At 42.9% G+C, this 27,555-nt stretch overlaps 1 protein-coding gene across 6 annotated transcripts; it reads right to left on the reverse strand.

Moving 5' to 3' along the window:
* Nucleotides 1-457: 457 nt before the first annotated feature.
* On the reverse strand, nucleotides 458-27,555 carry abi3bpa (ABI family, member 3 (NESH) binding protein a). 6 transcript variants are annotated; one of them, XM_029529799.1, is made up of 23 exons: nucleotides 27,240-27,555; nucleotides 19,693-19,872; nucleotides 19,501-19,569; nucleotides 19,287-19,419; nucleotides 18,596-18,786; nucleotides 17,429-17,463; nucleotides 16,651-16,699; nucleotides 15,811-15,876; nucleotides 15,529-15,606; nucleotides 10,691-13,933; nucleotides 10,218-10,295; nucleotides 9,596-9,781; nucleotides 8,809-8,877; nucleotides 6,711-6,773; nucleotides 5,332-5,454; nucleotides 4,966-5,055; nucleotides 4,633-4,842; nucleotides 4,083-4,188; nucleotides 3,338-3,417; nucleotides 2,953-2,982; nucleotides 2,702-2,860; nucleotides 2,266-2,388; nucleotides 458-1,607 (listed from the first exon to the last, which is right to left on the reverse strand). In XM_029529799.1, the coding sequence occupies exons 1-23, from the start codon at nucleotides 27,352-27,354 to the stop codon at nucleotides 1,492-1,494; spliced, it is 5,592 nt and encodes a 1,863-aa protein (XP_029385659.1). In that variant the 5' UTR covers nucleotides 27,355-27,555; the 3' UTR covers nucleotides 458-1,491. The 6 variants fall into 6 exon arrangements, with proteins under 6 accessions (XP_029385659.1, XP_029385661.1, XP_029385660.1 ...); XM_029529801.1 differs by having other exon boundaries at nucleotides 10,233-10,295; nucleotides 16,651-16,702; XM_029529800.1 differs by having other exon boundaries at nucleotides 8,809-8,874; nucleotides 16,651-16,702.

A 27,555-nucleotide genomic window follows, 5' to 3' on the forward strand; every position in this document is an offset into this window, starting at 1 on the left:
TGCAATATCGATACAGTTCATCTGCCCAGTGTTTGGGATAATGTCTACCTGTGGAGTTAAATTCCACATTACATCTTTCTTCATGTGGTGCTTCCATTTGGGCTCATAGTTTAAGAACAAAAACCCCAATTAGCTGAAACAATGAGCTGTTAGATGCAAAAAGTTAAATCATTCAGGCAATTTTTAAGCAGCGGAAACAATTTGCTTCTAGCAGGTATTGGAATATTTTCTGAATTTCCCAGTTTTATATTAAAGTGAAATCAAAAGTATTGGTCCAACAAAAGCAAAGAACTTTAAAATTTTTTACTTCAGGTATTAACCCAAACAAATGTGAGTGTACATAAATCATTTAATCTAACTGGGCAAGAAAGCGAGTGAGTGAGCGTATTTCCCAAAAATGTCAAAAGTTTCATTTGCGATCAAGGGTATTGAAATCAAATGGAAATGGAAATCAAAATCAGTAAATAGAAAAACAAGATTTATTGCTGGAAACACACGTGGTGCATCAAAAACAACTGCAGTCATGACAGATGTGGAAAAACCCTTCGCAAGTTTTCTCAGTTGATTTAAAGCTTTATGTACACTTCTGAAGTAAGTTTGAACACAAAACATAAATTATGTCATACGCTTGCATCATTCCCACATTGAAGCTCAGTTTATTTCTATCTTTACATACTATATATATATATATATATATACTTAATATATTTTATAAAATATGACTGCATGGGCATGAAAAATACAAAATACAAAATTCTTTCTTTTTTTTCCTTTTTTTTTTGACCCTAAAAGATCAGCAATTTGGATAAAACTTTTTTTTACCTGTACTGTATCAAAGTAGCTATGACCACTGGTGCGCATACTGTATTTCACACCATATACAAATATGAACAAAGGCTTAATACTGTGCAAACTGCAATGGTGAACTTTCCCTTCGGGCCAACAGAAGGTAGATTCTGCATGTACATGTTTAGTTAAGTTTTATATATTCCAAATGTACAATCAAAGTATGATTGGCGCCTTTTGTGGATACAAATGAGCACAGTGTGTGCTCACTGACACAAGTCCAGGGAGCAATTTTTACTTTCATATCTCAAAAGCCAGAGCACGCAGAATATTCAATAACAAACCTTTGATAAATAATATACACATCGTTAGACTTTGGGAGCCAGCTTCCCAACGTTTTCTCTGTTGACATTGATTATTGAATATTCATCATTTCGATTCATTTCAACAACTTTCTTTTCTCTGTTGACATTTTTGATAAATAGAGAAATTGGCCAATGCTACAAATGTACTCAGAGTTTTGTGACACCCAATAGTCCTATAGAGGTTCACACCTGGGAGAGTAGACGGGGTTCAGACAGACACACCCGTCTACGGTGTCCATGGTAACATAAAAGAAAGGCACACCTCCATTCAGGCCCAGACTGGCGTCTCCTTCTTCCTCACCACCTCGGAAGTCATCCTCCTGGACAGCTTTGTGGGTTCTTACCACTTCCCAGGTATGGGGGTGCCGCACTCATACCAGCCTACGTAGGTCACATGTGACGTTCCTCCAATCTCTCCAAAGCTGACGGGTTCTTGTCTCATTGCTCTGTAGAATCCTGGTACAAAGACAGAGAAAGGATGAGACTCTTGTTTATTTATTATTTCATCAGTTACATAACTAGCTCACTGAGATTGTTGTGACTTATTTTGGAGAGATCTGTGTGAATGAATAAACAATTTGTTAAACCTGGACAGAAAGGACCTGAAGTGGATACTTTGGCGTGTCAGAATTCAAAACAAGTCTATTTAATAAAGGAGATCTGAGAAGAATGAATATTTAGAATAGCTGCAACGGCAGGTAAATTTAGAGAACAGCCTGTGTCCCATAAAACGGTATCATAAACATAAAAGTCAATGTTAACATTTGGAATAGCAGGAATGATGTTGTGCACATAACAAATAAAAGGACCAAGAATAGATCCTTGTGGAGCACCTTTAGTGATGTTAAGAGCTACAGCCCTGCTTTACTCAGGGATAGTCATGAAACATTTTAGAGGCTGCTTATGTCCTTTCAAATAAAATTTTATGTTTGATTGACTGACATCAGTCTTTTGAATATGGACTGTACGACAAAACAAATCACACAGCTGTTGCTTTAATCTATTTTACTACATATGCACTGCTGAGGCTTAATGGCGTGCTTTTGACTCACACTTATAGTGAAAGACATTGAATGAACATGTTGTTAGTCATTGCAGAGCAAAGGCTAAGTACCTGACCGGCTGGGGAGCTCATCAGCAAACATCTGGGTGCCAGTCCGCCCATCCAGGAAGGAGTCCACAAACTGGCAATGGTCCTCACCGTGTCCTGTCTGATCTCCAATGTTGTAGAACTTCCCTACAGAGATGGAAGGTTTAAATAATCTTCAAGTGTAGCATCCATCATACCATCATAACAACTTAACTGCAAACTGATTTATCACCAGAGGTTTACTGGGAGAAAAATGGAACTACAATGTTCCTAATGGGTTTTGCGAACCCTTCAAGCTCATAAAACCTTCTCAACATTGATGCCAAAAATGTTCTGTTATGCAAATAAAACAAGAAATGTGCACGTCATCTGACACTGACGTAATGTGTTGATTTAGTATTTGGTGGCCCGTGATGACCCTGAGCAGCTGCTTGCTGCGCTCTCGTTTCAGTGTGATTACCATTCAGCGAGTCACTCAGGTAGATCTTGTATCTCAGAGAGTTGCAGAGTTGGATTCCCACAAACTTTCTGTACCAAGTTCTCTTCACGTACATCTTTCCGTTGCATTCAGAATAGGCGTCGGCTTTAAATGGGAACTGAGTCCAGATGGCATCTTTGCCTGTGATGAAATCATGAGAAACAAACTGCTGAGCTACAACCCAAAACATTTTGGACAACGCAATAATATTGATTTAAAAATATAATAGTTACCTGAAACGTGCTCGCTCACTCGAGGATCAGCTACAGATGTAAGAGAAGGTCACAATGAAAAGTATCAGAACTGAGCAGACATTTTCACCCTAAGCTACTTCATTAGTGCAAATTAACCTCGCAGCACAGCGTTCTGATTACCAGCTCAGTGATTTATGTCTGCTTGATGTGAGCCCCGGAGAACATCTGAGGAGCTGACGAGACCCCAGAGTCTCAGAGTGTTAATCAGTCACACCTCAGTAGCATGTTGAAATCATTAGACTAACAGCCCACCCTCTGAGATTCAGAGCAAAGCTAATCACTGCCTCATAAAGAGCATCGCGTACGGTGGCATTCTCCGCTGCCAGAGCAAACACTCCACACTTGGATTAGCGTGTAAACTTGCCTGATTCTGTGTTAAAAGACACAGGATCACTGGTGGGTCCAGCTCCCAGCTCATTCTTGGGCATTACTTTGAATTCATAACTGAAATAGAATACAAATGTAACACATTTTAATGCGTGTGCACAACAAAAGTCCAATAAGCAAAACATTTCTATCTGAATTCTTCTCATCTCCAGACCTGCGGTGCATATTTTCATTTCTCTGGCTGAGGGTCAAACACTCTCTCTCGCTCTCTCTCACACACTCACAAACACACACACACCGCAGAGCTGATGGTTATTCCACGTGCTGCATTCAGATGTCCTGGCAAAACCTGGGACAGCAAACCAAGCCCAGGGGTGTGTTCTGGTAAATCTTAGACTCCAGATGCTGAGATCTAATTAAAAACTCACTGACCCTCTCCACCCAGATTTTCTCAGCCTTCGTGTCACTTATTTGCACAAAACCAAAAGCAATTCACCGGATGAGGTGCAAGAGAACCAACCTTTAAAAGTAGCTCACTAATAGCTCTTGAGAAGAATTTATTATCTGTCGCTCTCTTGCTGTAGTGACGCTTACTAATGTAATCATCCAGTAGTTCAAGTATACAGTTTTCATTAAGTGAAGCGTTTATTTGGACAAGCTTACAGTAATGTAAACCTGGCAGCTGCTCCCAAAGTGTATCTGACTGACTACAGGACAGAAGGAAGATACTTCTCGCCTATTTTTACAGGGCGTGATTTGTCAAACATCAGGATGTCACACACCTGCTCTCCGGTTTGAGATTCTCCACAGCTGTGTGTGTCTGGTTGGTGGTCAGTATGGACACCTCCTCCCCATTAGGTCCCTTCGTGGTGGATACGACTTCATACTCTGACGGAAGAGGCAGAAAAATCCTTGTAATGCAATTTTACATTATAGTTTCTTCATTTATTGTTTGTTTTTCACATTAATGTCATTTTTGAAAAGTGTGAGATATTTTGATGAAAGAAACAGTATTTGGAGTTGGGGAATTAAGGTCTGATAGTGTTCTGATGAGATCACTAATATGAATTAAATTTAGGATCTTTTCATAAAATTGCAAGTTGGAGGGGTCTTTTTGAATGATTAAGAGGACAAAAATTGACTCAAACGCTTGATATAGTTGCATTAAGTATCAATCATAACCAATTTACAAGTATGTCTCTGTGTAAATTGCATGAATTTTCAGTCAGAGGATGTCCTGGACAGAATTAACTGATGAGTTCGACGAGCTCCGAACATCCCAACGTTAGGAGATTAAGAGACAAATCCTAGTTTTGTTTATGTGTACTGTACCTCTGGTCTCATTGTCGGTTTTCTGCCAGTCCAGAATGACAAAAGATGGGCAGCCCTCCACTGTAAACACAGTGAGGTTGGAGGGCGGTACGCGGGGAGGGGCCGTCACATTCTGGTCAGTGTAATCCTCATCGGGGAAATAACTGAGGGAGGAGGTGATGGAACACGGCTCATCTGGCTTCTTATCCGTCTTATAGATCACATGAGGAGCTGCAGGCAGGTACAATAAAAGCTGCAGTTATTCATTTATACTATTTTGTTTATTCTGTTGCTACAGCTCCGATGGCTTTAAACCATTAGTGGAGATGTAAAGCAGTCCGGATGATTTCTTACCTACAAAGCGCTTTTTGCCCATGATGTCTACCTCTGACGCAGGCAGCGGCCTAAATATGGACGAGTTTTCATATATGTCAAAACGGCTGCCTGAAAAAGAAACAGGAGAGAAGAGTTAGGGCTAGGCTGATGTGCCAACACGTCCCTGGCATCTCTGTCTGTCCTCATTTTTACAGCTCTGGTCCTGAGGAGCAGCCAGCCCGCCCAGCACCTGCTGTGGCCTGCACTCCAGCTTTTTGTCTGCCGATATTGAAATATTATGAATATAAACCAATTAAATTGTGAGTACTGTCACTGTGCCCGTGGAAGTGTTCAGTGAAAGTGTAAACGACGTTCTTCTGAGGAGCCATAAAAGTTGTTGCTCACTGTTTAGTGTCGGGGCAGAGGTGGTTGTCTGCTGTCTGCGCTCTTGCTTGGGCTTGGCTGTGACCAGGGGGAATGGCTTCAAGATGGCCTCCTTCTCTCCTTGTTTCAGGTCCATGGGTTTATCTGAGGACAGAGAGGAGAAGGAGGAGAAGAGATTAGTTCTTCAACCTCCTGATCATCTGACTCACAGTCTCTCTCACAGTTGTGGTCCATCTGCTCTGGCCATCTTCACTGAGCAACCCAGTGGCCTTTTTCCTGGCTGCTGAAAGATCAGAGATTGTTTGTTGAGTAATATCTCTTGTGTTCTTTAAAGGGGAAAAGGGTGTGCCAGAATTCATCTGCTGAGACCGAGGATGCCCAAATGCTCAGAACCAAGCACATATTCATACACAGACAATCACACACAGGCTAAAAAGCCTGATAAATAGATAAGATAAGATAAATGTTGTGTGCGTTAACACACATTATATAATTCACTGCAAGCTGCTTTTATTTACAAATCTGTGAAGGATGTAGGAGCATTGCAGCCAAGAGTTATTTGACCTTTTGTGTGGTGGAAATAAAGTCAAGTAAATCATGTGGAACGAATAAACAAAAAAAGATATCAGAAAATTTTATCTCCACAACAAAACATGTACAGCGCAAAATGGAGTAATATTTGAAAGAAAAGGGAAAATAAGTGACGTTCATCCAGAGGTCACATAAAGGATTTCAAGAAAATACAAAAGAGCTTGTGACTGTGAGTGTTGTGCCCTGTGATCTTTGGAAGTCCAGAAATTTGTGGAAAGTTTAAAGAGCCAGTTTGTCATTTGTGTGGCACTGCAACAGCTGTTCTCTTTGTTTAGTTTAGCTGACAGAACAGGAGAACGTTGCCACAATAAAAATTATACACATCATTTGTTTAATCTGTACAGGAAGAAAAAAGGCCGGAGCTAGGGAGCACTACTTCTTTGTTGGGTCCAGTGACTTCAGGGTGTCCCTGCTTGTTTTGTTATCTTCAGACAGCGTCAGTCGAGATGTCTCCTTCTGCTTCCAATCTTTGTGCTAAGCTAGGCTAAGCTAACTTATTCCTGTGTGTAGCTTCATTTTGAATGGAGGGAATTTTTCCAAAATGCCAAGCTAATCCAATTCAGTCTTACATTTTTCTCAGATCTACTAAGTACTAAGTTAACCTGATTTGTTACTTACATGTCCAATGTGGTAAATGATGTCAAAAATTGAATCAGTTTCCAGAAGGAGAGAGAACATATTTCTCTCAGCTTGAGGAGTTTGAAAAGTTTTGAGAAGCAACTTAAGTCTGACCTGAAGTTGATGTTGTGTGTATAATTAGTATACAGGACATGGTACAGCGCGACTACATCCATCACTGTTGCCCTCACCGTGGTCGCTGGGCTTCCCCACCAGGTTGGTTTGCTTGTTGACAGGAATAGCGGGACGCAGCACTGCAAGGAATCATGGGAAATAAGAGTCCATTTCAGATTAAAATCCCAACTGAAACAGAGCAGCAGGTGGTTGGAACTGAAGGAGAGAGATAAAACTGTGAACAAGTGCTGTGGTAAGTTGAACAGTGCAATAATGATAAAAGAATGTGAAGTTTGAAGATTCATAATGAGACATTTGTGTGTGGAGTAAAAGCAACAAACACAAGCATACAACAAAAGCAACAATAAAGCACATGAAGCCAGGCACATTGCATGTGAAATGTTGAATAGTCACTTTGTGCTGCTACAAAAACTGCCATGATCTTGAACTAATGAAAAGCAGTCAGTGCTCGATAACCTTGGAACAATAAACCGCTGCCGTAGCCACTCATCCTGAAATCCCCAGAAGAATAACAGGAATTTAAAAATCCTCCGTGGCTCTTACACAGGAAACCAAAGTACCAGGTCCAGTAATTTTTTTCTATGATTTAAACTTCCTTCTATCAAGATTCTTTTGGATCAGATTCAGTTTGACCAGAAAATCCCTAGACCACAAAAATAATATTAATAATCAAATAAAGATCGGGCCACGTGATGGGATAAAGACCAGATCCCTTTCAGCATAATCTGCTTTAATAAACACACAGATTGAATTGGCTCATGTGACCTGGATGAGTAATGACAAGCGTGAAAACACCTCAGCTACAACGCTCAGATTTCTCAATGCGAAGTCTCTTTAATGTCACAATCATAAGTGCCTTAAATCATCGTTGTGATATCTAAGAGGCGGTGGAGAATCTCTGGAAGGTCTGACTCATTTAAGTTTCTGCTGCGTTTCATCGCTTGGAGATATGACATTTTAAAAGAAAGTTCATTTCCAGAGCGTCCACTCCCTTCACCATTTGTCATTCTCTTATCTCAGAAATTCATTAATGGTCATTCTGTTGACAAGATTCTGTAATTGTCCGGCCGATGATGTCAAAACACCCCAAAAACATTTCTGTTGGATACATTTTCTCCTCCTAGAATTGAACTCCCCCTTTTTGGGAAGTCAGAGATCTCTGGCAACTCCTCCAGGAAGAAAAGAGCTGAGGCTAACTGAAACGTCTGCGTTCATACCCTCCAGCATAAAATCTGCTCAGGACTCTCCGGCCTTTCTACGGATGATGCGTTTGGTTCGCCGTCTTGCAGGAAACGGATGTTTTCTGTGATGTAAAAACAGCAGCACTGGTGTGATCAGTACAATGAAATGCCACGTGGTGCCGGACACAGTTCATAGATGGACACTGTCCTTTACACACCGAAGTCCACTACAAGCAGAGCCTCAAAACAGCTTCAAGTTGAAATGCCATGTGAAGCAGAGCCCCGTAAACCTGTCGGGGACACGCTCTGATTCGTGTCGCATTACGTACCCGCTTTGTGCAAAAGTTCCAGAGAACCTTTTGGTAAGTAAAGTAAAATTATAGTTGTATGTCACTGACCTGATGGAAGCAGGAAAGCAAACTAAGTGAAGGTTTGTTAAAAATGTAACACTCACGCTGAGCTTTGTGCCTGTGTGTGCAATGTGGCTGCAGAACAACTATTCTTTTCTGTAGAGTTACTTCCAGAGAGCCTTGCGACTCCTTGAAGACCTCTGAAACTGTCCAAGTTTCCAGAAATAACACACACCAGCTGTGACATGGGACTGAAGCTTCACAACCACCAGCCGCAGTGAGCGGAGTGTCAGAATTAATAAGATGTGGTGGTTTGCATCGTTACTTGAGATGGATTTGATTACTCTAATTGGATTGTGTGGAGAGGACAGGTAATTACCAAACTGATACAGAGCTTCAGTCACAGTCAAGTGTAAGCTATCAGGACTGGACAACACAGACTGCAACAGACAGGAAACATCACACTGACAGACAGGTTGAAAAAAAAAAAGAAAGAAAAAAAAAATCACACAGCATGAGAGGATTGTGGCAAAAGCACAGATGGATGTGACTTGTGTGGGACGGGACATAACAGCGCTTGAATGAGGAACACTGAACAGGTGATCATCTTGGTTTGTCTTTACCAGGATTGGCTTTGGACCACACCACAGGTTTAGGAAGAGCATTGCCCTTATGATGCATCCCATCGGCTGCTGGAGGGAGAAAGATGTCTGTTATAAAATGCTTTGTGTCAGAGGGAAGTCAGAAAAAAAGCCTTTTGTCTTTCCTTCTCGCTGTCTATTGTCAGTGACAGTAAAGCTTGGCTGTATTTTCGACCTGTTTTTACAGATGTTCTGGATTTCAAAATGGAAATGACTTTATCTCTTGACATTACTGACTTTCTGTTCTCCTGTCACTCCTCGGGGAGCTTTGCGAGACTGTTTGTGAGAGGAAAGAGAAAGAGAAAGAGAAAGGAGAAGGGAAAGGGAGAGACTGGCTGTGGCTGTGCTGTCTGCACAGTGCTTAGCTTGGCATGGCTGGTGTAAAATGTGGTGTGTCCTGGCCACTGCTGCGGCTAAACATCCCACCCGGCCAGCGTAAAGGACTGTAAATCATCTGAACGATCCTAAGCCCAGGGTTAGGTAAAGGTGTGAGAGCCACACCAAGTATATGTGGCACAACGGAGAGAGCGTGTGCACTCAGAGGCGGTGAAGCAGAAGAGAGAGCTGAGGAGGGAAAAAGGCAAAAAGCTTTCAAATGTCTGTAAAACAAAGCTTGTGTGCTAAATCAAAACCCATGAGTTTGTTTGTCTTCTCCTGTGAATGCACAGCTGCAGACGAGAGCATGAGAAAGTGCTGACAGGAAAGGGATGACCTGAGGTAGCTGTTGGGGAAAAGGGAATACGAGGAAAGGAAGTGAGTGCTCCATTACCCCCAGGTGTGCTGGAGCTGTGGGAGGAGCTGAATGTCTTGGATGGAGAGATTGGTCTGACTATACGAGAGGAGTGAGTCGGAGGCCGGGCGCGAAACAGTGTGGCGTTCCTCCCTCCTGCAGGAACTGATGAGCTACTAGTAGAACGGGGCGCTTCAGCAACGGGTGGCCTGAGGGAACCGGCACCTACGTGTGTAAAAAAGCAATTTGGAGGGTTAGATCGGGGATTATCCTCTTCAGAGCTGGACAGCTTTTCCTGAATGGAACAAGTAACAGAGCAAATTAGTGAGAAAGAATGTAGAGAAGTTGGACAATGAATGAAATGAGATCAAAAGTTAGCCAGACTGCTCTGGTTGTGAGAGGGCAGTGGTGAAGTGACTGTGCCGGACTGAAAATGGAGGTACATATGGATGCAGGGACGATGATTGGGTGGGGGGGGGGTAGGGGGGTTGGTGGTGGTGGTGGTGGGGGGTGGGGGGTTGTAGGGTGGTAGGATGGAGATGGAAATGGGGAAGCAGTGGTATCAACCAGTGGTTTGAAGTACAACTGAAAGCACTGGGCTTCCACGTGGCTTGACGAAAAAGCAGAGATGGTGATGCGACACACATGTCATGGCGTTTACCATGATTGTAACTACCGGCTTTCTCTGTAGCCAGGGCAGGTCTGGGCAGAGGCTTGCCCTCTTCTGGCGGACTAGGAGCTGCATGAAAGAGAACTCACTTTTTAATCTAAGATAAAATGTATATGCAAATAATTTGGACTTTTAAAGGGGGCATATCCTAAAACACGAGGTGATTGTTTTCTGCTGTGATAACGATTTCCATGAAACTCTGATCGTGCTACAGTCTATCAAGTGTCTTCTGCCAATTAAGAGCATTTTAGATGTGGATTTCATTTGACTAACTCATTGAGATCACTTGAAGCTTATTAGTCAGATAACTGAGTTAACTATTAGATTTTTTTGTTTTATGAAAATTTGCATTTAACCAAAATATCTATCAATATGCCCCATTTAAAATGCATTTTGAGATATGGTCTTAATACTTGATTATATGCTTAATTTGCTGAATTAAAATGGAGGGTAATTGTCTTTACCCGTAGGAACATTCTGCCTTGGGGTGACCTTGGTTGGATCAGAGTAGGTCCTGGTCTGAGGCTGATATGGAAGCCCAGGCTGAGGTTGTGGCTGGGGTCTAGATGCTGGGTGTGAATCGGGTGGAGGTTCAAGTTGGGAATGGGTTTTTGAGAGAGGATGTGGAACAGGACTGGGTTGAGAATGAGGTATTAGCTGGGTCTGAGTCCTTGTTACAGGATGTGACTGGGGCTGTGTCTGTGCTTTGGGCTCAGTTTGTTGTTGGTCTCTGGTTTGGGCTTTGACTTGAGGTTTTGGTTGCCTTTTTGGTTGAGGCTTTTGCTCCTTTTCTGGTTGAGGTTGTGGGTGCTTTTCTGGTTGAGGTTGTGGCTGATTTTCAGGTTGAGGTTGTGAGTGCTTTTCTGATTGAGTCCTTGGCTGCTTTTCTGATTGAGGCCTTGGCTGCTTTTCTGATTGAGGCCTTGACTGTTTTTTTGATTGAGGCCTTGGCTGCTTTTCTGATTGAGGTTGCGGTTGGGGTTTTGGTTGCTTTTTTGGCTGAAGTGGTGATTGAGGTTTGGGTTTGTTCTTTGGTTGAGGGGTTGTTTTGGGTTCAGGTTGCATCTCAGGTTTGGGTTGGAGAGAATGTATCATTGGTTTAGAATTTGGTTTGGCCTTGGGCTGCAGTTTGATGGTTATCTGAGAGTGAAGGTTGGCTTTTGGCTGAGGCTGTGTTTGGGTTTGTGGCTGAGCTGTTGATTGGGATTGTGATTCAGGTTTAGGCTGGATATGAATCTTTGGTAGAGCTTGTTGGGTATGAGGTATATTCTGGGGTGTTACATGACGTGTGTTAGGCTGTACCAGTAGCATAGACTGGGGAGTTGGTTGAATTTTTGGTTGCAGATGAACTTGGCTCTTTCGTTGGGGTTCTGTTGGATCGTAGGCCTTGTGTTTGGGGTATGGTGATGTTTTAGGTTGTGGATTTTCTTGGAGCTTGGGTGTAGTTTGAGGACGGGATTTGAGATGTGGCCTTCGATGAGCTTGTGTCGGAGGCTGGGGTAGGAGTTTGGGCTGGGGTGGTGCTTGAGGTTGTGTTTGACTTATGGTGTGGGGTATGGGTTGAGCTGTTGGTGTGGGTCGAAATTCAGCCTGGATTATCGGTTCAGACTTTTGTCGGGGTTGTGGCTGAGGTTTGGTCTGAGGTATTAGCTGTGATGTTGGTTGAAGTCGAGTCTGGTATATGATCTTGGATTGGGTCTGGGGTACAGGTCTAGATTGTGGTTTGTGTGGTGGCTTGGCCTGGGGCACAGGGTGGGATGTTGGTTGTGGTTTGGCCTGGGGCACAGGGTGGGATGTTGGTTGTGGTGTGGCCTGGGGCACAGGGTGGGGTGTTGGTTGTGGTGTGGCCTGGGGCACGGGGTGGGATGTTGGATGTGGTGTGGCCTGGGGCACGGGGTGGGATGTTGGATGTGGTTTGGCCTTGGGCACATTGTGGGATGTTCGATGTGGTTTGGCCTGGGGCACGGGGTGGGATGTTCGATGTGGTTTGGCCTGGGGCACGGGGTGGGATGTTCGATGTGGTTTGGCCTGGGGCACGGGGTGGGATGTTCGATGTGGTTTGGCCTGGGGCACATTGTGGGATGTTCGATGTGGTTTGGCCTTGGGCACATTGTGGGATGTTGGATGTGGTTTGGCCTGGGGCACAGGGTGGGATGTTCGATGTGGCTTGGCCTGGGGCACAGGGTGGGATGTTGGTTGTGGCTTGGCCTGGGGCACAGGGTGGGATGTTGGATGTGGTTTGGCCTGGGGCACAGGGTGGGATGTTGGATGTGGTTTGGCCTGGGGCACAGGGTGGGATGTTGGATGTGGTTTGGCCTGGGGCACAGGGTGGGATGTTCGATGTGGCTTGGCCTGGGGCACAGGGTGGGATGTTGGTTCTGGTGTGGCCTTGGGCACAGGGTGGGATGTTGGTTGTGGTTTGGCCTGGGGCACAGGGTGGGATGTTGGTTGTGGTTTGGCCTGGGGCACAGGGTGGGATGTTGGTTCTGGTTTGGCCTGGAGCACAGGGTGGGATGTTCGATGTGGTTTGGCCTGGGGCACAGGGTGGAATGTTCGATGTGGTTTGGCCTGGGGCACAGGGTGGAATGTTCGATGTGGTTTGGCCTGGGGCACAGGGTGGGATGTTGGATGTGGTTTGGCCTGGGGCACAGGGTGGGATGTTGGATGTGGTTTGGCCTGGGGCACAGGGTGGGATGTTGGATGTGGTTTGGCCTGGGGCACAGGGTGGGATGTTGGATGTGGTTTGGCCGGGGGCACAGGGTGGGATGTTGGATGTGGTTTGGCCTGGGGCACAGGGTGGGATGTTGGTTCTGGTTTGGCCTGGGGCACAGGGTGGGATGTTGGTTCTGGTTTGGCCTGGGGTACTGGCTGAGTACGCAGTTGGGGTTGTGGTTCAGACCGAGTGCGGGGTATGAATTGTGATCTTGGTAGGGCAGGAGATTGAGTCAGAGGTATGAAATTAAATGTTGATTTGGGTTCTGATTGGGTCTTATGTTTGGGTTGAGATTTCGGATGTGACTGGGTCTTGGGTTTGGGTTGAGATTTCGGATGTGACTGGGTCTTGGGTTTGGGTTGAGATTTCGGATGTGACTGGGTTTGTGGTATGAGCTTGGATGCTGGTTCAGGCTCTGGTTGAGTCTTGGGTATTGGCTGGGAGTTGTGTTGGGCTTGAACCCTGGTTGTGAGTGTGGAAGTTGGTTGTGGTTTAGGTTTAGTCTTGAAGTGGGATGGTGGTTGTGTTTGGGTCTGGGCCACAGGCTCAGATGGTGGTACGGGATGTGGTTGGGCCTTGAGTGTTGGCTCCGATATTGGTTCGGGCTGTGGTTGAGCCCTGAGTATGGACTGAGGTTTTGTTCCAGGTTGTGGCTGTGTTTGGGGTGGGGGCTGGGATGTTGATTGGGGATATGATTGTGGTTTAGTTCGGGAATAGGGTTTTGTCCCTGTCTGAGTCTGAACCGTTCCATGGGGCTTTAGATGAGGTGGCTGGTACTTTGGGTGTGGTGGTTGATAGTGTGTCTGGAGTTGCAGCTTTGGTAAAGGCTCTGGAAGGGGTTTTTGATGTGGTTGCCCTCCATGTTTATCCACATTTGTCTGGGGGGGTAGTACAGTGGGTGTAATGTGTGCTGGAAGATGGAGCTTGGGAGCTAATGGGACTCCCAGGAAAGGAGGCAAGACAGATCTGGAGGGGTCTCCTCCTCCTGGATTGTCTAAGAGAGAAAAAATATGGCCATGAAGCCACAATATTGTGCGGTTAAATCTATTATTCTGCAAGAAAGGATCTTTTACAAAATGAATTAAAACAAAATATGATTTAGTTATCTAGAAAATTATGGAAGCAAGACATGAAGACAGTTTGAGAACAGCTGGAATTTAGATCAGAAGAAGGGCAAACAGCTACTGGCCCAAGAACGCTCAGAGCTGCTCTTGGACTAAGCACAGTTTAAACAATAACGTACGACTGGCAAGAGTCTGATAGAAGGCGTCCAATTTCAAAGGAAGACAGACCATATGGAGGTATTTGAAATGTAACAGGCGTGTTACTACCGACAGACCCAGCTACTGTGGTCAGGGTGCCTGTGAGTGACAGCCGCACTAATCCATTGGCTGTGCCTCTAAGAAACTAAGACAGATGAGGTTTTAATAGTTTCTCATTGATCGCTCGCTGTGAATCTAATGGACCGTTCTGAATTGTTGATTTACTGTTTCGGTCTGATCAGGTAGTCACCTCAGCGAAAGAATGACAGAAATAGAAAGGAAGAAAATGAGACGAAACAAAGAAAGAGTAATAAATACAGCAAGGCTACCCACAGGCTAGCATCTAGCTAGCTTGTGGGTAGCCACATCTGAATTCAGGGACTAGATACTCAAAACACTGCAACTTATCAAAGCAGGTCCGTCAGAAAGCCTGACGGGGAGACTCAGCCATGGCCCTTCCCCACATGTAAACACCAAAACTATTGTACTTTGAGGCATTCTTTGTTCATTTACAAGTCTGGAACTTGTGCAGCGAAAATCAGCTTCAGCACATGATAGGTTATTGGAATATGTTTGTCTAGTAACGTGGTAATATTTGTTGACACTATGGGTTACAAAGAATACAGCAGCTGCATCCGTCAAAGTCAGATTGCATTTAAAGGAGCCTTTGAAATCCAGCAGGTCCTTTTCATTGTAATCAGCTGTATACAGACCCTGAAGCAGGACGTAGCACTTGTAGGGTAAAACTCTTGCTTTCTTTAGTAAGAATCATGTTTTTTGTTGTTGCTGTTGTTTTTGTACTTAAATACAATAGCAAAAAAATCTTTGGGAAAGGGGGACACAAAATAACAGGTGAATGCAAGTTCAAGAGAAGAGGATGGGATACTCTTCTCAGGTTCCAGCTGGAGAGAGAGAGAGAGCGAGGGAAATGGGCAATTGGTGCATGCAGTCCTCCACAGATTGAAGTCATTTCCTGTGATTAAAAGGTGGAGGTTATATCGTGCAAATCAACCATCGTAAAAAGAAAAGAAAAAACAGAAGCTCAACACCATCATTAAGAACCCTTTCAAGCTTTGTTGTTTTGCTAAAATGCCATGCAGCCAAGCTCACCTCTCTCAAACTGATCGCAATCCAAATAGCTGACACGCTTTCCTCAAGGAGGGATGAGCTACTGTACTTACTCATAACATGCCACTCTTGCTCATGCAGCAAATCACAAATGACACTATAAAGCACTGGAAGCCTCACAATTACAGTCCACCATTCCTACGACTGCAGCCACAACGAGAGAGTTTTTTTCTGAAGAGAACTATGATTTACTGTTTACCGATTGGCTGTTTGGTGACCACAGGCCGTTTGGATCCAGGTGTCGACAGAGATTCCTGTTTAGTAGTTGTGGTGGGAGCTGAGAAATATAGTGTATGTTAATAGACCTTGGAGAGATGCTATTAAGCCTGTATAAGATAAATAAATGAATGTGTACAAAGTAAACAATGAGCTGGAATTTCAAACAGGGTAGTGATAGAAAATGCAAATAGGGTGGTTAGGCATAAAGTCAAAAGTTTCTTTCTGACCACTGAACTCTGTTTTAGGTCAGAACAGTCATTACCCAGAGTTGTCTTTGGGGCTAAGTTCCGGGAGACTGGCTGTCTGCCCTGGGTCTTGTTATGGAGAACTGACAAGGACAAAGGAGGACAGATTAAAGTCAAGGCGTCAACGTTTACGATGCTTTCAGAATCCTTAAAAAAAAGAAAAAGTAAGAAAAATAGTTATGTTAATGCATTTATTTCACAGTGACAAAATATGTCAACCAATAATGTTCACATCAACATGATCGCATCCAGTGTCCACGCAGTGTTTACTCCAACAACAGTCACGGCAGGCACCTAAAGAATACTGTGGGTTAGTTAGTTAGAAGAAAATCTGCCACAAGGGTGCAGCAGAAACAACCTGTGATCATAACTGTAGAAACTATTTAGATTTTACAGCAATATTGACTTTGTTTGAAAACAGTTGCATATTCACACATGCAGCAGTGATGCAATGGTTCTTCAATCCATCTTGTGAAAGTAGTGAGGGGTCAAAATGTCTGAGATCACTTTCCCCAGAAGGAGAAACCCCCCCCAAAAAAGAAAGAAATCTTTAGCTTTAGCGACATAATTTGGGGCATCACTAACTCCTGGCTGCTAACTTTGCCAGATAGGCAGGTAGTTTACTGTGGAGTTAAAAGACCAGCATCTTGTGTTATCAACATGTTAAACAACAGTAGACTGACTCACTCACACAAAAACACTTAATTTGTCATTTCGTATGGACCTGTTTATCTTTGCTGAAAATGAGTGGCGGAGATAACAAAAATGAATTAAATGAAATAAATGAAATGAAAGAAGAAAAATATTCTACATAAAAATTGTGCTGCTGTATTAAAAGTTGTTCGGTCTTTGCTTACCATGGCGAGGAGCGAAGGGATAGGAGCGTGGACCTGGTGTTAACGGTTTCTGCTGGGTGACAGACAAGAAGACAAAAGGAAGAACTGGATGATGCAACACATCCAAATATTAGCCAATTCCCCTCAGCGTCATCTTCTTTTCTTTTTTTTTTGTACCTAACTCTTTTGCACTCCACTCCATGTCAAATTGGTAAAGTCACCAGTGGGAAGCTTGTTATTCAAAGTTTCCCTCCCTGGAAGGCCAGTGTTGCAGCTGATTCTCAACAGCTGTGATATTTTATGGGTTTGGAGCCAGGAGCGTGAGACACAGCAGCCATGCACTGTCAGAAAATCGATGCCACCTTTCCCCTTTCAACTCCTTTCCATGTTGGTATCCTTCCTGCTCTGTCCCTCCATCTAACCTCCCGTTTCTCCCATTCTTTTATTCTACTCCAGAAGTTAGCTAGCTACAGACTGTTCTCTTGGCTTGGCCAGCCCTGGCTGCACTCATGCCGTTTCCATTGAGCAGTTGGATGGAAAAATAATGAGCAAACAAGCCTGAGAATAGCTCACTAAAGTGCACAACACAGATGCCAAAGTATACCATCTGCTCCAAATACACACCCAGTTCCCAAAAAATATTTCTTTTGAATAGGAAGTGTACCTGTGCAGTCTCATTTCTCTCTGATTTTTACATGTACTTCATTTAGCAAGTTACCATCTGGATCCAAATCCACCATAACGGAAGACATTAGCTGTAATAATCTGATAAGACATTTTAAGTGTGTTCAGTACATACCACAGGAGCGACAGGCCGCTGGCTGATGGCTTTCCCTAGAAGCACAAGAGGAAGAACCAAATAAAAACCACTTTTCAAACATACTTTGCTCTTTAAGATGTGAAATGATTAAATAAGTTCCTTAGCAGCGACACAGTAAAAGTCGACTCTGCGATGGTTTTCATTCAGTTACACTGTCCAGCATCTCAGTGGCTCAGGCATCATACTGCACATACAGATGTGTCACTTGCACTAACGAAGCATCGGTGAACACTTAGTCAGCACTTTCCATTATGTAATCACATGAAAAAGAAAAACAAAACATGGAGAACACTTTGGAAAAAGGTTGTTCTTACATTACTTAACAAGTTTTACACAGACCAGTCATGCAGAACTGCTTAGTCTATCACAGCTGGACAGAAGAGAAACTATATGAAGTCATGGTCGGTAATGGTGAATCAGGGTTTTCTTCATGAAACATGGAATAAAATCGAAATACTTTTCTTGTACAGGAGGCCAAAGATCCTTCAGACCGTGCGATAAGTCTGGCCAAAATACAATGCACCGTTTGTGCTTCGTCCCAAAATTAACAGGAAGACTTTCAGGATTTTCCTGCACACATAGTTAACAATCTGTACTTTCATGTATGATGATTAAAAACCAAATGAAAGCAATGACAACTGAACTATCAGCAGTGTTCTGCTTTTAATCAGAACAGAGGGAAGTCTTCTTCTTGTGTTTTAAATCCACCTGTCCTCAATTACGTTTTGCTCTGAACTGAAAACAGTGTACTGCACCATCAGTGCATACCCTTCATTGGCCATAACATTACGACTGCCACTACTTATTCAGTTGTGGGTCCTTTACATGCTGCCAACACAGCTCCACCCGGCTAAGGCGTGGCCTCACTACGGGGCCATGTGTTATCTGACACCAGGTGTTAAAATACAAGGCACAGCCACATAAGAGCTAACTTGTTCCAGTCCAATCGTCCCCAACAGAATATATAAATGCCAATGACGATTTTTTTTTTTTTTGGCTTAATTCATGGGTAGTTTCTCCAAAAATCATGAACCACTTTTAAAATTTTTAGACCATTGTTGCTGTACAAACCCTTACGGATCCTCATGGCCTTACTGAGGCGGTGGCTTCGTTCTAATGGGGGTGGGGGACTCACAGGGCACATACCCTCATTGTTTTTCATTGTTAGATTGTGAAGGACCGGCTTGCTCCACGTTCCAGTGGTGTCCTTCGAGCTGGGCTGGACACCAAACTCATAGACTGTGTTGGGTTTTAGATTGTCAACAATGGTATCACTAGTTGGGCAGGTCTGGTAGTTCCACTTCCTGTTCCTCTCACGGTAACGCACTGTGTAGTGTCTGAGAAAGACAACAGACAAAGACAACAGAACGTAGTCATCTATTTAAAACTTATATCGTATGTCTGAGTAGAATCTCAGGCGCAAGAAGTGAGGGGGAAAAAAGGATTTTCCGTTTTCTCTTGAAGAAATTTTGTCAGTCTTTCAAAAGGCTTTATCTTGTGATCTAGCTTGTTTGTGTTCCCAGGGATTCAGTCTTATTGGGGAAAGTCATTCTGGCAGTTGAAGCTGTAACTTCAGGATTGAGATTTGATCATGAAGTGTTTAGTTACTATATATCACTACCACAAAAGCACTGTTATTTTACTACATACGAAACTAATTTATACACAAAGCCAATCCAATGCTTGCAAACTGCTTTGTTGCATGATGTTAAATAAGTGAACGATAATGTGGACGAACGTCTCCTTTTATTATCTGTTTCTATGCTGTGCAGCCTGGGGAAATAAAATATGAAGCATCCTTATTTTTGGCGTGACTTGTGTTAGCGTTAAAGCTCACCCATCCTCTAGACAGTCATTCATGACGTTGCCTTCATAAGGGGTTTTCAGCAGCGTCCCCCAGGAGAGCAGTACTGAAGTCGGCGTCACCGACCCGATCACTAAGTGTAGCGGCTTCTCCAGGTCGACTTTACCTGAGATCATATGGAAGCGTCTTGCCTTAGTATAGATGTCCATCTTAATGCAGGTCGCTACCATTTCACTTTTTTTTTTACCTGTGCACTGCTTTTTCACTTCATTAGTCGGGATGGGCTGGACTGCTATGAGGTACTTGGGCTCAGCATCTGAAATCATAGTATCAAACAAGAGGTTGGTAGCACTGTGGATTTCTCAGAGCGCCGATACTTTTGTCTCCATTTTAGCTGTGACTGAGGAGGTCAAAACACAGGTTGAACAGCGGTTCTCACCAAACTCCGTCTCGTAAGGCTGCCCATTTTCGGGCAGCTGAATGAACTGTTTGGAGAACATGCTGCTGCCGTAGCCTAGGATATACCCCTCGAGCTTGGTGTCGGCATTGGGACGCAAGAATTTCATCACAATGGTGTCTCCTGTGGCGCTGATACGAACTTTCATGTTCTGACGTCGCACTGAGGAGAAACAAACACGCAATTGTAACATTTGATATCCAAATATTTATATAGATTAAAGAACATGCGGAACTGGAGACTCTGCCTATTGAAGAGATGAAATGAAGTATTTAATATGACAAAAACAAGCTTTCAGGGCAAATTCTTGAAGTCTTCTTATGACATCAAATGCAGCCCGCTTTATATTTCAAGTACTTATGGGAAATGCTGTCCTATTGTTTTTCCCAAAGTGAGAGAAATCAGAAAAGAAAAGATCCACACTCCTCAAAGAAACTTTCCTTCTTCATCTTGCAAGAAAGAGTTCAGCATTACATAAATGTTTTTTGAGTTTGGTTAGTGGTTTGTTTAGTTTTTTTTTCTTAAACAACATGCAGCTTCTCAAATTCAACACCTCTCAGTCTGTTCTGCATCACTTCACAGGTACACTCTGAGGACGTTCAGTTAAAGTGCATTTGCTGCTCGTCTACGTTTTGCTGAGGTGTAAGCTTTATTGCGAGGTAATTGTATTCAGCGAGCACACAAAGAGAAGTACACTGCAACATCTGTCAGAGCTGTATGTGTCTGCGTGATGTCCCGTTACTGACAATCAGAATGTGAGTACGTGTTATTGAAGTCGGTACAGTCGCTGAGGTCAGTAAGCTAAAGTGGAGCCTTGAAAAAGCGGTGTGAGATAAGCCATGCACGTACAGGAAACAATTTTCTCACTTTCTCTTTCCAATACAGACACGCTGATGTCACTCTACAGGAAACTGCACATTTTCCGCCAGAGGTGACTTCCACAGACTACAGTCCCAATCAGCAGAGCCCTGGGACTGATATCAGATGAGGACATGCATGACAGGCAAGGAACCAAAGCCAGAGAGAAGATAAATGAGACTGTTTGTTCTGGTCTAGACCACAACAGAAGCCTACAGTCTGATCATCAACAGAGAAAAGGGAGAGTGGCAAAACTGCACATTTAAATCCATCCTTTAATACTGATCCTGATGCTGGCCGACAGCTTTGCTTCCTCCCAGTCAGAAGACGTGCACTTTAGTTTCATTGGTGACTAAATTCCCTGCAGCCATGAGTGTGAATGTGAATATTTTTCAGCTGGGATTGGCTCCATATGCCCCACAAACACCAAAAGAAAAAAATCTATAACAAAGATCAGAAAACAAATATTTCAATAATAGTTTTTTATGATCTTATGGGTTGTAAATCTTATTATATCTAGTTCTAATCACTTGTTGTTAGCATGTCTTTTGTTAGTTTATATGTGTGAGGGCTATCTGCATGAAAAAACAACAATCAAAAATATAAAACTGTTTTGAGCTGGCTTTGCTGTTTTTGATACTATATAGAATATATAGTAGTTATTAAAGTTAAATGGATTTTTCGGTTTTTGAGATCTGCTCAGTTTATTGACACTTCAAGGCTCAAAGAGAAAACAAGAGTTTATTTTTTATATTCCCTAAGTTGTCCTCGTGAATAGTTGCGAGTCAGAGTGTCACTTGGTGGGTCCTAAGATACATCATAATAAACCTTGGCTTTGGTTTAATTTATTTTTCACACTTTGCTGCTTCCAAGCTCATCTGAGTTCTGTTGTTGGTTGTGCTTTATAGATTTAATTGCAAACTACAACCGTTGAGTAAGTTAAAGATGTGTGGCTGATTACAGCTTGAAGTGGTGACGAGGTCTTGAAATATTTTGAAAAGGCTTTTAAAAAGTCTTTAAGAGGTATCAAAATGAACTTCAGGATTACTGCATGTGTGTGTGTACTGAAGGCAAACTGGCTCCCGCTGAGCAGCGATGCACTGTGTATTCCCCCACACTCAGTCTTAGAGGCACCGAGCCCAAAACAAATGGTAGCCTTGTGTTTTTTAGCTGGAACTGTACCAACCTGTGTCAGTTGTTTATTTCAGTTTTGTTGGCTGTTTGAAAAAAATGCAAATTGTTAATAAACATAAAAAAAAAAAAAACATGTATTTGTTTGTTGACAGCATTTCATACCTTTATTTTCAGTACTTTTGAAGTACATTTAATATCCAATTACTTTTGATACTCAAGTACAGTAAATATTAGCTAGCTTAAGACTTTGATTCGGGTAGTATTATAGGTGACTTTCACGTTTGATTGAGTCATTTTCCACTAAGGTAACTGTACTTTTACTCCAGACTAGTTGTCGGAAACCAAACAAACTCAAACAATCTTGTCTGCAATCAAACTGAATGAACCTTTTCCAGAAAAGCATGAAGTCAGTCCACGCCATAGAGAAGCACGCCATAGTTAGAGAACAGACCAGCAACTCTAAAATGCAAGAATTTGTTTATTTTTTTTCCTCTCATTACTTGCCTCTGCCATGTGGCCTTCAAACGGAGCCAAAGAACTGGGTATGCTAACAATTAGCCAGTTTGTAACAGGCATGCATGCATCAGACAACACAGATGAGTCCGGCTGGGCCAGAAGTGGTACTGACAGTTGGCTGGTGCACGTCAAAGAAGAAATAGAGTCAGTGCAGACTTGGATGATAAGTGGTGACTATTATTGATAGAAAGATGTACAGGTTAGTGAAATGAAAGCCATTTTATCAAATTATGTTCCTGCTTTTTAAAGGCTTTTTAAATGAAATCTAATGAATTTGATGATATTTCCATCTCCCCTGTTTCAATCATTTATTTTTTTTCCCCCCAGAGTGGAAATTACAATTGAGACCTCGGGATCCTAAACGTCTACCTTTAATAGTCTAGAAGGCTTAAGACATTGGACTTTCTGCAACGGTATGATTGTCCTATATATCTCCATAGCACATGTCCTTGGCTCAGATTAATGCCTCATAGCATTAAATGAAATAGTGGAACTTTTCATGGGGAAGGATGCCAGCAACCGCCAGATGCCAAAAAAGACACTGACAATAAAAAGGGGGGAAACCCTGGATTTGAAAAATACCCTCATGCGTTTCCAGCTATGTGTTTCCTATCAAAACTGCATTTGTTTTGATTCTCTCATCAATATTTCCGATAAAACATGAGAGAGACTGGCTCAGTGGGAGAGGAGCTCAGAGTATATGTAACATTAGGAAACTTTTGGCTGCGCGTTTTAAACTCCAGTACAAGCAAACACTGGCTCAGTCCCACAACAACCCAGCCATTTGGCCCACACACCACTTAGGGACTGTGAAGACTTATCAGTATTTCCAGGGTAAAATGAATAAAGCTTTGGGAACTGATCCAGTCACAGTCTCGGTAATCAATCAACTTCGGTATCAAGGAAAGAGACCAAACATTTTGCTAGTCAGAACGAAAAAGCTGAGCCTCAAAGTGGTGTTGTGTGCGTTTGAGACCACTGACGATTTACAACTTCACCAAAAAACATGCATCATGTATGACTGAGTCCTGTACAGTACTTATTAGGCATGAATGGATGACTTAACAGGGCATCTGTTTAAAGTGACTTTTACGATTTGGTGGAGGAAAGTTAATAGAGTTGGAGATGCCAGATGACTACATACAAACACAGCGAGGAAAGCAGAACACAGCAAAAAAAAAAAACAAATAAAAAACACTGAGACCAAAAGTTACACACAAAGCAAAATAAAACAACAAAAAAGGCCAGAGAAAGGTGCAAAACATATGCTGAGATGCAAATTGAGGACTAAGAAAATGTAAATTTCCCACAAATGAACCGAAAGAGTTACACAGATTTGCACACAGAGATAACAAATGTGCAGCGACAGCATTGTCTCCTAATCCAGAATTTAGGGAGCAATAATTCAGAGTTTTCAAAAAGTTTATCGATATTTGGGTGGGTGACTTGGTGACGGCTTCACAGAGACGAGATGATATATAATATAATATACTAAGACCCTGTTGTGAAAACTAATCCTTCAGTGGAAACTTCATGACACACAGTCTTGGCTCTTGCGCAGGCAAGTAAACTAAAGGACTACTGTAACGCATTAAGAATTAATGTATAAACCCATCCGTCATATTTCTGGAAGTTGGCCAATAAACACGGCAGATTACACAACAGAGAAATGCCAAATCATTCAATAAACATTTCACTTCTGTATTCATTCCATTTTGGACAAATTCACCAGACAACGTAATCTTGCAGGACTGCGGCAGAGAAACACGCTGAAACTGGAAACTCAACCTTGGCTTAGCTTCTTGGATCATCAGCAGTGATGGACGATGCTCTGTGAGAGGGAATAGGTTAACGGGGTTGTCAGGAAAGCACACGCGCTTCAGTTTCAACTGCGGTGTGACATATGATTTTTATGTTTGCTGTGTTTTAAAATAAATACCCATCTCATCTGTACAGAATGTGCACCATCGACAGCTCCCTCGCATGATGTTGCGCACTGTCTCTCTCTCCTCTGCTGGTTTGGAGGAGGAGGAGGAGGACTGCGGTAGAGTAAACACTTTTAGAAGAAATTCACTGAGATCATGTCAAGACTTTTCCGACGAGACTGTTGTGTAAACTAATGAACTATAAATATCTGAAGCGAAAACCACAAAAAGGGATAAAAAAAAAGGCTTGTTTTGTTTTCATGATATACAATGGAAAAAAAACAAAACAAAACAAAACGACTTCTCCACTCTGTTAAAATGAAATTTGGCCGTGCTGGTGGATGGAAGAGACGAAGAGTCATGAAATGATGTCAGTTTGTCTTCGTAGCTGAGCTGCCTCTGACAGAGTGAGGGAAAAAAGTGGAGAAATGATGTAGCTGAAAAACCCCGTGTACGACCTGCTTACACATCCAGAGTCTTAATTAAACTGACTGTGTATGAAATGCCTCCCACCTCACTTACACACACAGATATCATCATGCCTTTGCATTGACAGTGGCCTGAGTTTCTGAGTGATTTTATGCAGGTCTGGTGTACTGTACAGTGTGTCAGCCTATCAGGTTTCAGTCCTGGCAGGGGACGGAGTGAGAGGGTAACTTGGCTTCCAGCACTGCGGAGACAAAGACAGACGTTTCATGGCCTTTGGTAAAACAGTCACTTTCGTTTAAGGCAATGAAGTGTGAAAATCCCTCTGAGACTCATACCAGCCTGAGCAGCGATGGTTTGAAATTATTTAGCTGTGAAGCAAACGACAGCTGGGCTGACACATATTGGCTCTAATGGGGAGAACCTGAGCCTGCAGACCGGAGTAACTCAGCTCTCTGAATATCAGCTGTGATTTGCCAGGAGCCCCTTTGAGCCCATCCTTCACTTGGGCTCAGAGGAGGCTTCACCTTGTGGCCCAAGTGGGAAAGAGCCATGCCTGGGATCGTCTCCCACCCCCTTGGATGCTTCCATGCAGGTCTCTCCGGTCTAACACCATATATCTCCCTGACTGATTCGACGGAACAACAGCTGTTTTTCCTTCCCCCATGGCATCGATCCATCCCATATTTCTCCTCTTTCTCTCAGTCTCTGCTGTCCTATATGTGTCAGTGGCCATCTTTCCATCAACCCGATTCTTTTTCAGCCTCCTGGACTGCTGTGACTTTTGTCCTGTCCTGTCTCCTTTACTTTCCACTTCCTTCTCAGTAATGTGTATATGACATGAGACCATGTTCTGCCGTGCTCTCCTGTAGTTTCGATACATTATTCCAAAGCGAGTTGGTGGTGCACGAGACTCTGTTAATTTAGATATAGATTGGATAAGATACATTTGCTGTGTTTGGTTTGAAAAAAAGAAGAACAAACATTAAAAGCCTTACAAAGCGCTGACCTGTCAACGACGACACCAGTGAATTATACTGTATAATCTACGACGCAATAAACACATTTATTTCTGAAACGTGGCCTTGAGCCAAGAGGAACAGAGACACAGACATTTAACTCTCCTCCCAGAGCAAAAACACACGCAGCCCCTTTCATCTAAGTCCCAAAGCTGCAGTCTGAGATTTGTCTCTAAGCCAAGTTCAGCCAGTCACACACACACACACACCAGCCTCCTTCTACGGACTTCAGTCTGCTCGACTTGTATCACTGTTACCACCATCCAAGCCTTCAAAGGACACAAAATAAAGCATGACTATGTAAGAGTTTATGTGTGTGCACTGAAACAATATGAAAAACGTTTGTGGAAAATTAGCTGTTTTCCTTGAATTTCATCAGACTCATAATCAGACATCATAGACCCTCTGATTAACTTATTAAAGTGAGTCATTCCCTGTTTTTTGTTGTTGCAGTTTTTTTTTGTTTTTTTTTAATGGTTTGTTAGAAAAGTAAACACAGCATGAGAGGGTAAGCTTCTCTGATGTGTGTTATCTTCAAACTATTAATGAAGACCATTTGAACATATGTCCTTCACACCAAAATCAAGTTTCCTGCGCTGGCTTGTGTTTAATTTTAAAGACTTGAACTAAAAATCCTTTAATGACACTTGGCTATATTTGAAACAAATTAAGCAATCAAAATCACTCCCCTGAACCGATGAATAAAAGTAATTATCCAATTTGAGAGCTCATATTATCGGGAGTTTGATGGCCAAGGTTCCAGGAAAACCATCCCAGAAGGTCGCCTGTGAGATTAAACCCTGACCCTGAACCCTGAGACATGTTTTCCAAAAACACGGGAGAAGTTTTACCGTTGCCGGCCTGATCTCCTCATTACAGGAAAATGCGGATAAACCACACGGGTTATAAAAACAGTGTTCACACTTTCTAATCAAGGCAGTGTGAAAGCCTGACAGGTGGCTCAAGAGAGCAAAGCTTTTCCTTTTAGAGCAGAGAAGTCTGTATCAACTCTGTTCTCTGTCAGGGTCAATTTCCCTTCCCTTGAGCCCCCTGCAGAAAGCCCAGGGTAGAGCTATACCAAAGCCATTTGTGGCAATCTGGGTTGAATCTAGTAATAGTTGTAGATATCAAAGAGATTTAAGAGGAGGAAGAAAGACACCCGGTGAGCTTGAAACCTGCTGCCTTTACTTATCTGCATAGTTCATATGCTTGTGCTCATCTTATACTTATTTAAATTGGAAACTGAGAAAGTTCTTGAAAGTTTTCAAGATGGCAGAAATAAGATTTTCTAAAATTGCATCCTTCACTTAATATACCTCGCAGGAAGTGGTTGTCTCATTATGGCAGCAAAGTGCTGGCTCTCGTCATTTATCCATGAAACAAATATCCATCTTACTATGACATATTGGCTGTTCGAGCCTATCCCAGCATGCATTTGGCAGAAGGCAGAGAGAGACAATGGAAAAGCAATCAGTTCATCACTGGGCTAACACAGAACAATAACCACTTCCAGTTGAGCAGCTCTCAGACTATGAGAGCACATCCAAAAGCAGAGAAGGTGACCAAGCATTGGTCCAAACAACAAATCAACGTGTTTCCGGTTGTGGATATTACAATGCAAGACAATAACACAAATGCAGGTTTCACCTACCTCTGATCCGGTGGGAAGTCGGGGGAGCAGACAGAACTATCCCAGTGCTGAAGACCACAAGAAGGACTAGAAAGGTGTGTGAGTGGTGCTGCATCCTCCTCCTCATCATCATCATCTCTGCTGCGGTCTCAGGTGCAACAAGCCGCTGCAATCTGATCTCACAAAAAAGTTGTGGTCACTAAGCGTTGCTTTGCTGACTGAATGTGTAAAAGTGTGTGCTGTGTTCTGCGGCTACAGCAGTCGGACTGTGTGTTTGTTGAGTGGCTGGACTACTTCTCTGAGTTGGTGGCTCTCAGGACTAGTGCAGCTCACTGGA

The sequence above is a fragment of the Echeneis naucrates genome, chromosome 21, assembly GCF_900963305.1.
Source record: "Echeneis naucrates chromosome 21, fEcheNa1.1, whole genome shotgun sequence".
Lineage (NCBI taxonomy): Eukaryota > Metazoa > Chordata > Actinopteri > Carangiformes > Echeneidae > Echeneis > Echeneis naucrates.

Excerpts from the sequence above, each read along its gene's own strand:
- abi3bpa (XM_029529798.1), bottom strand. The coding sequence starts at position 27,354 with ATGATGATGATGAGGAGGAGGATGCAGCACCACTCACACACCTTTCTA. Across the intron at positions 16,703-17,428 it reads AGCGGCCTGTCGCTCCTGTG|CAGAAACCGTTAACACCAGG; the intron begins GTATGTACTGAA and ends TCTGTCACCCAG. Across the intron at positions 5,056-5,331 it reads CTCTGCCCCGACACTAAACA|GCAGCCGTTTTGACATATAT; the intron begins GTGAGCAACAAC and ends TTTCTTTTTCAG.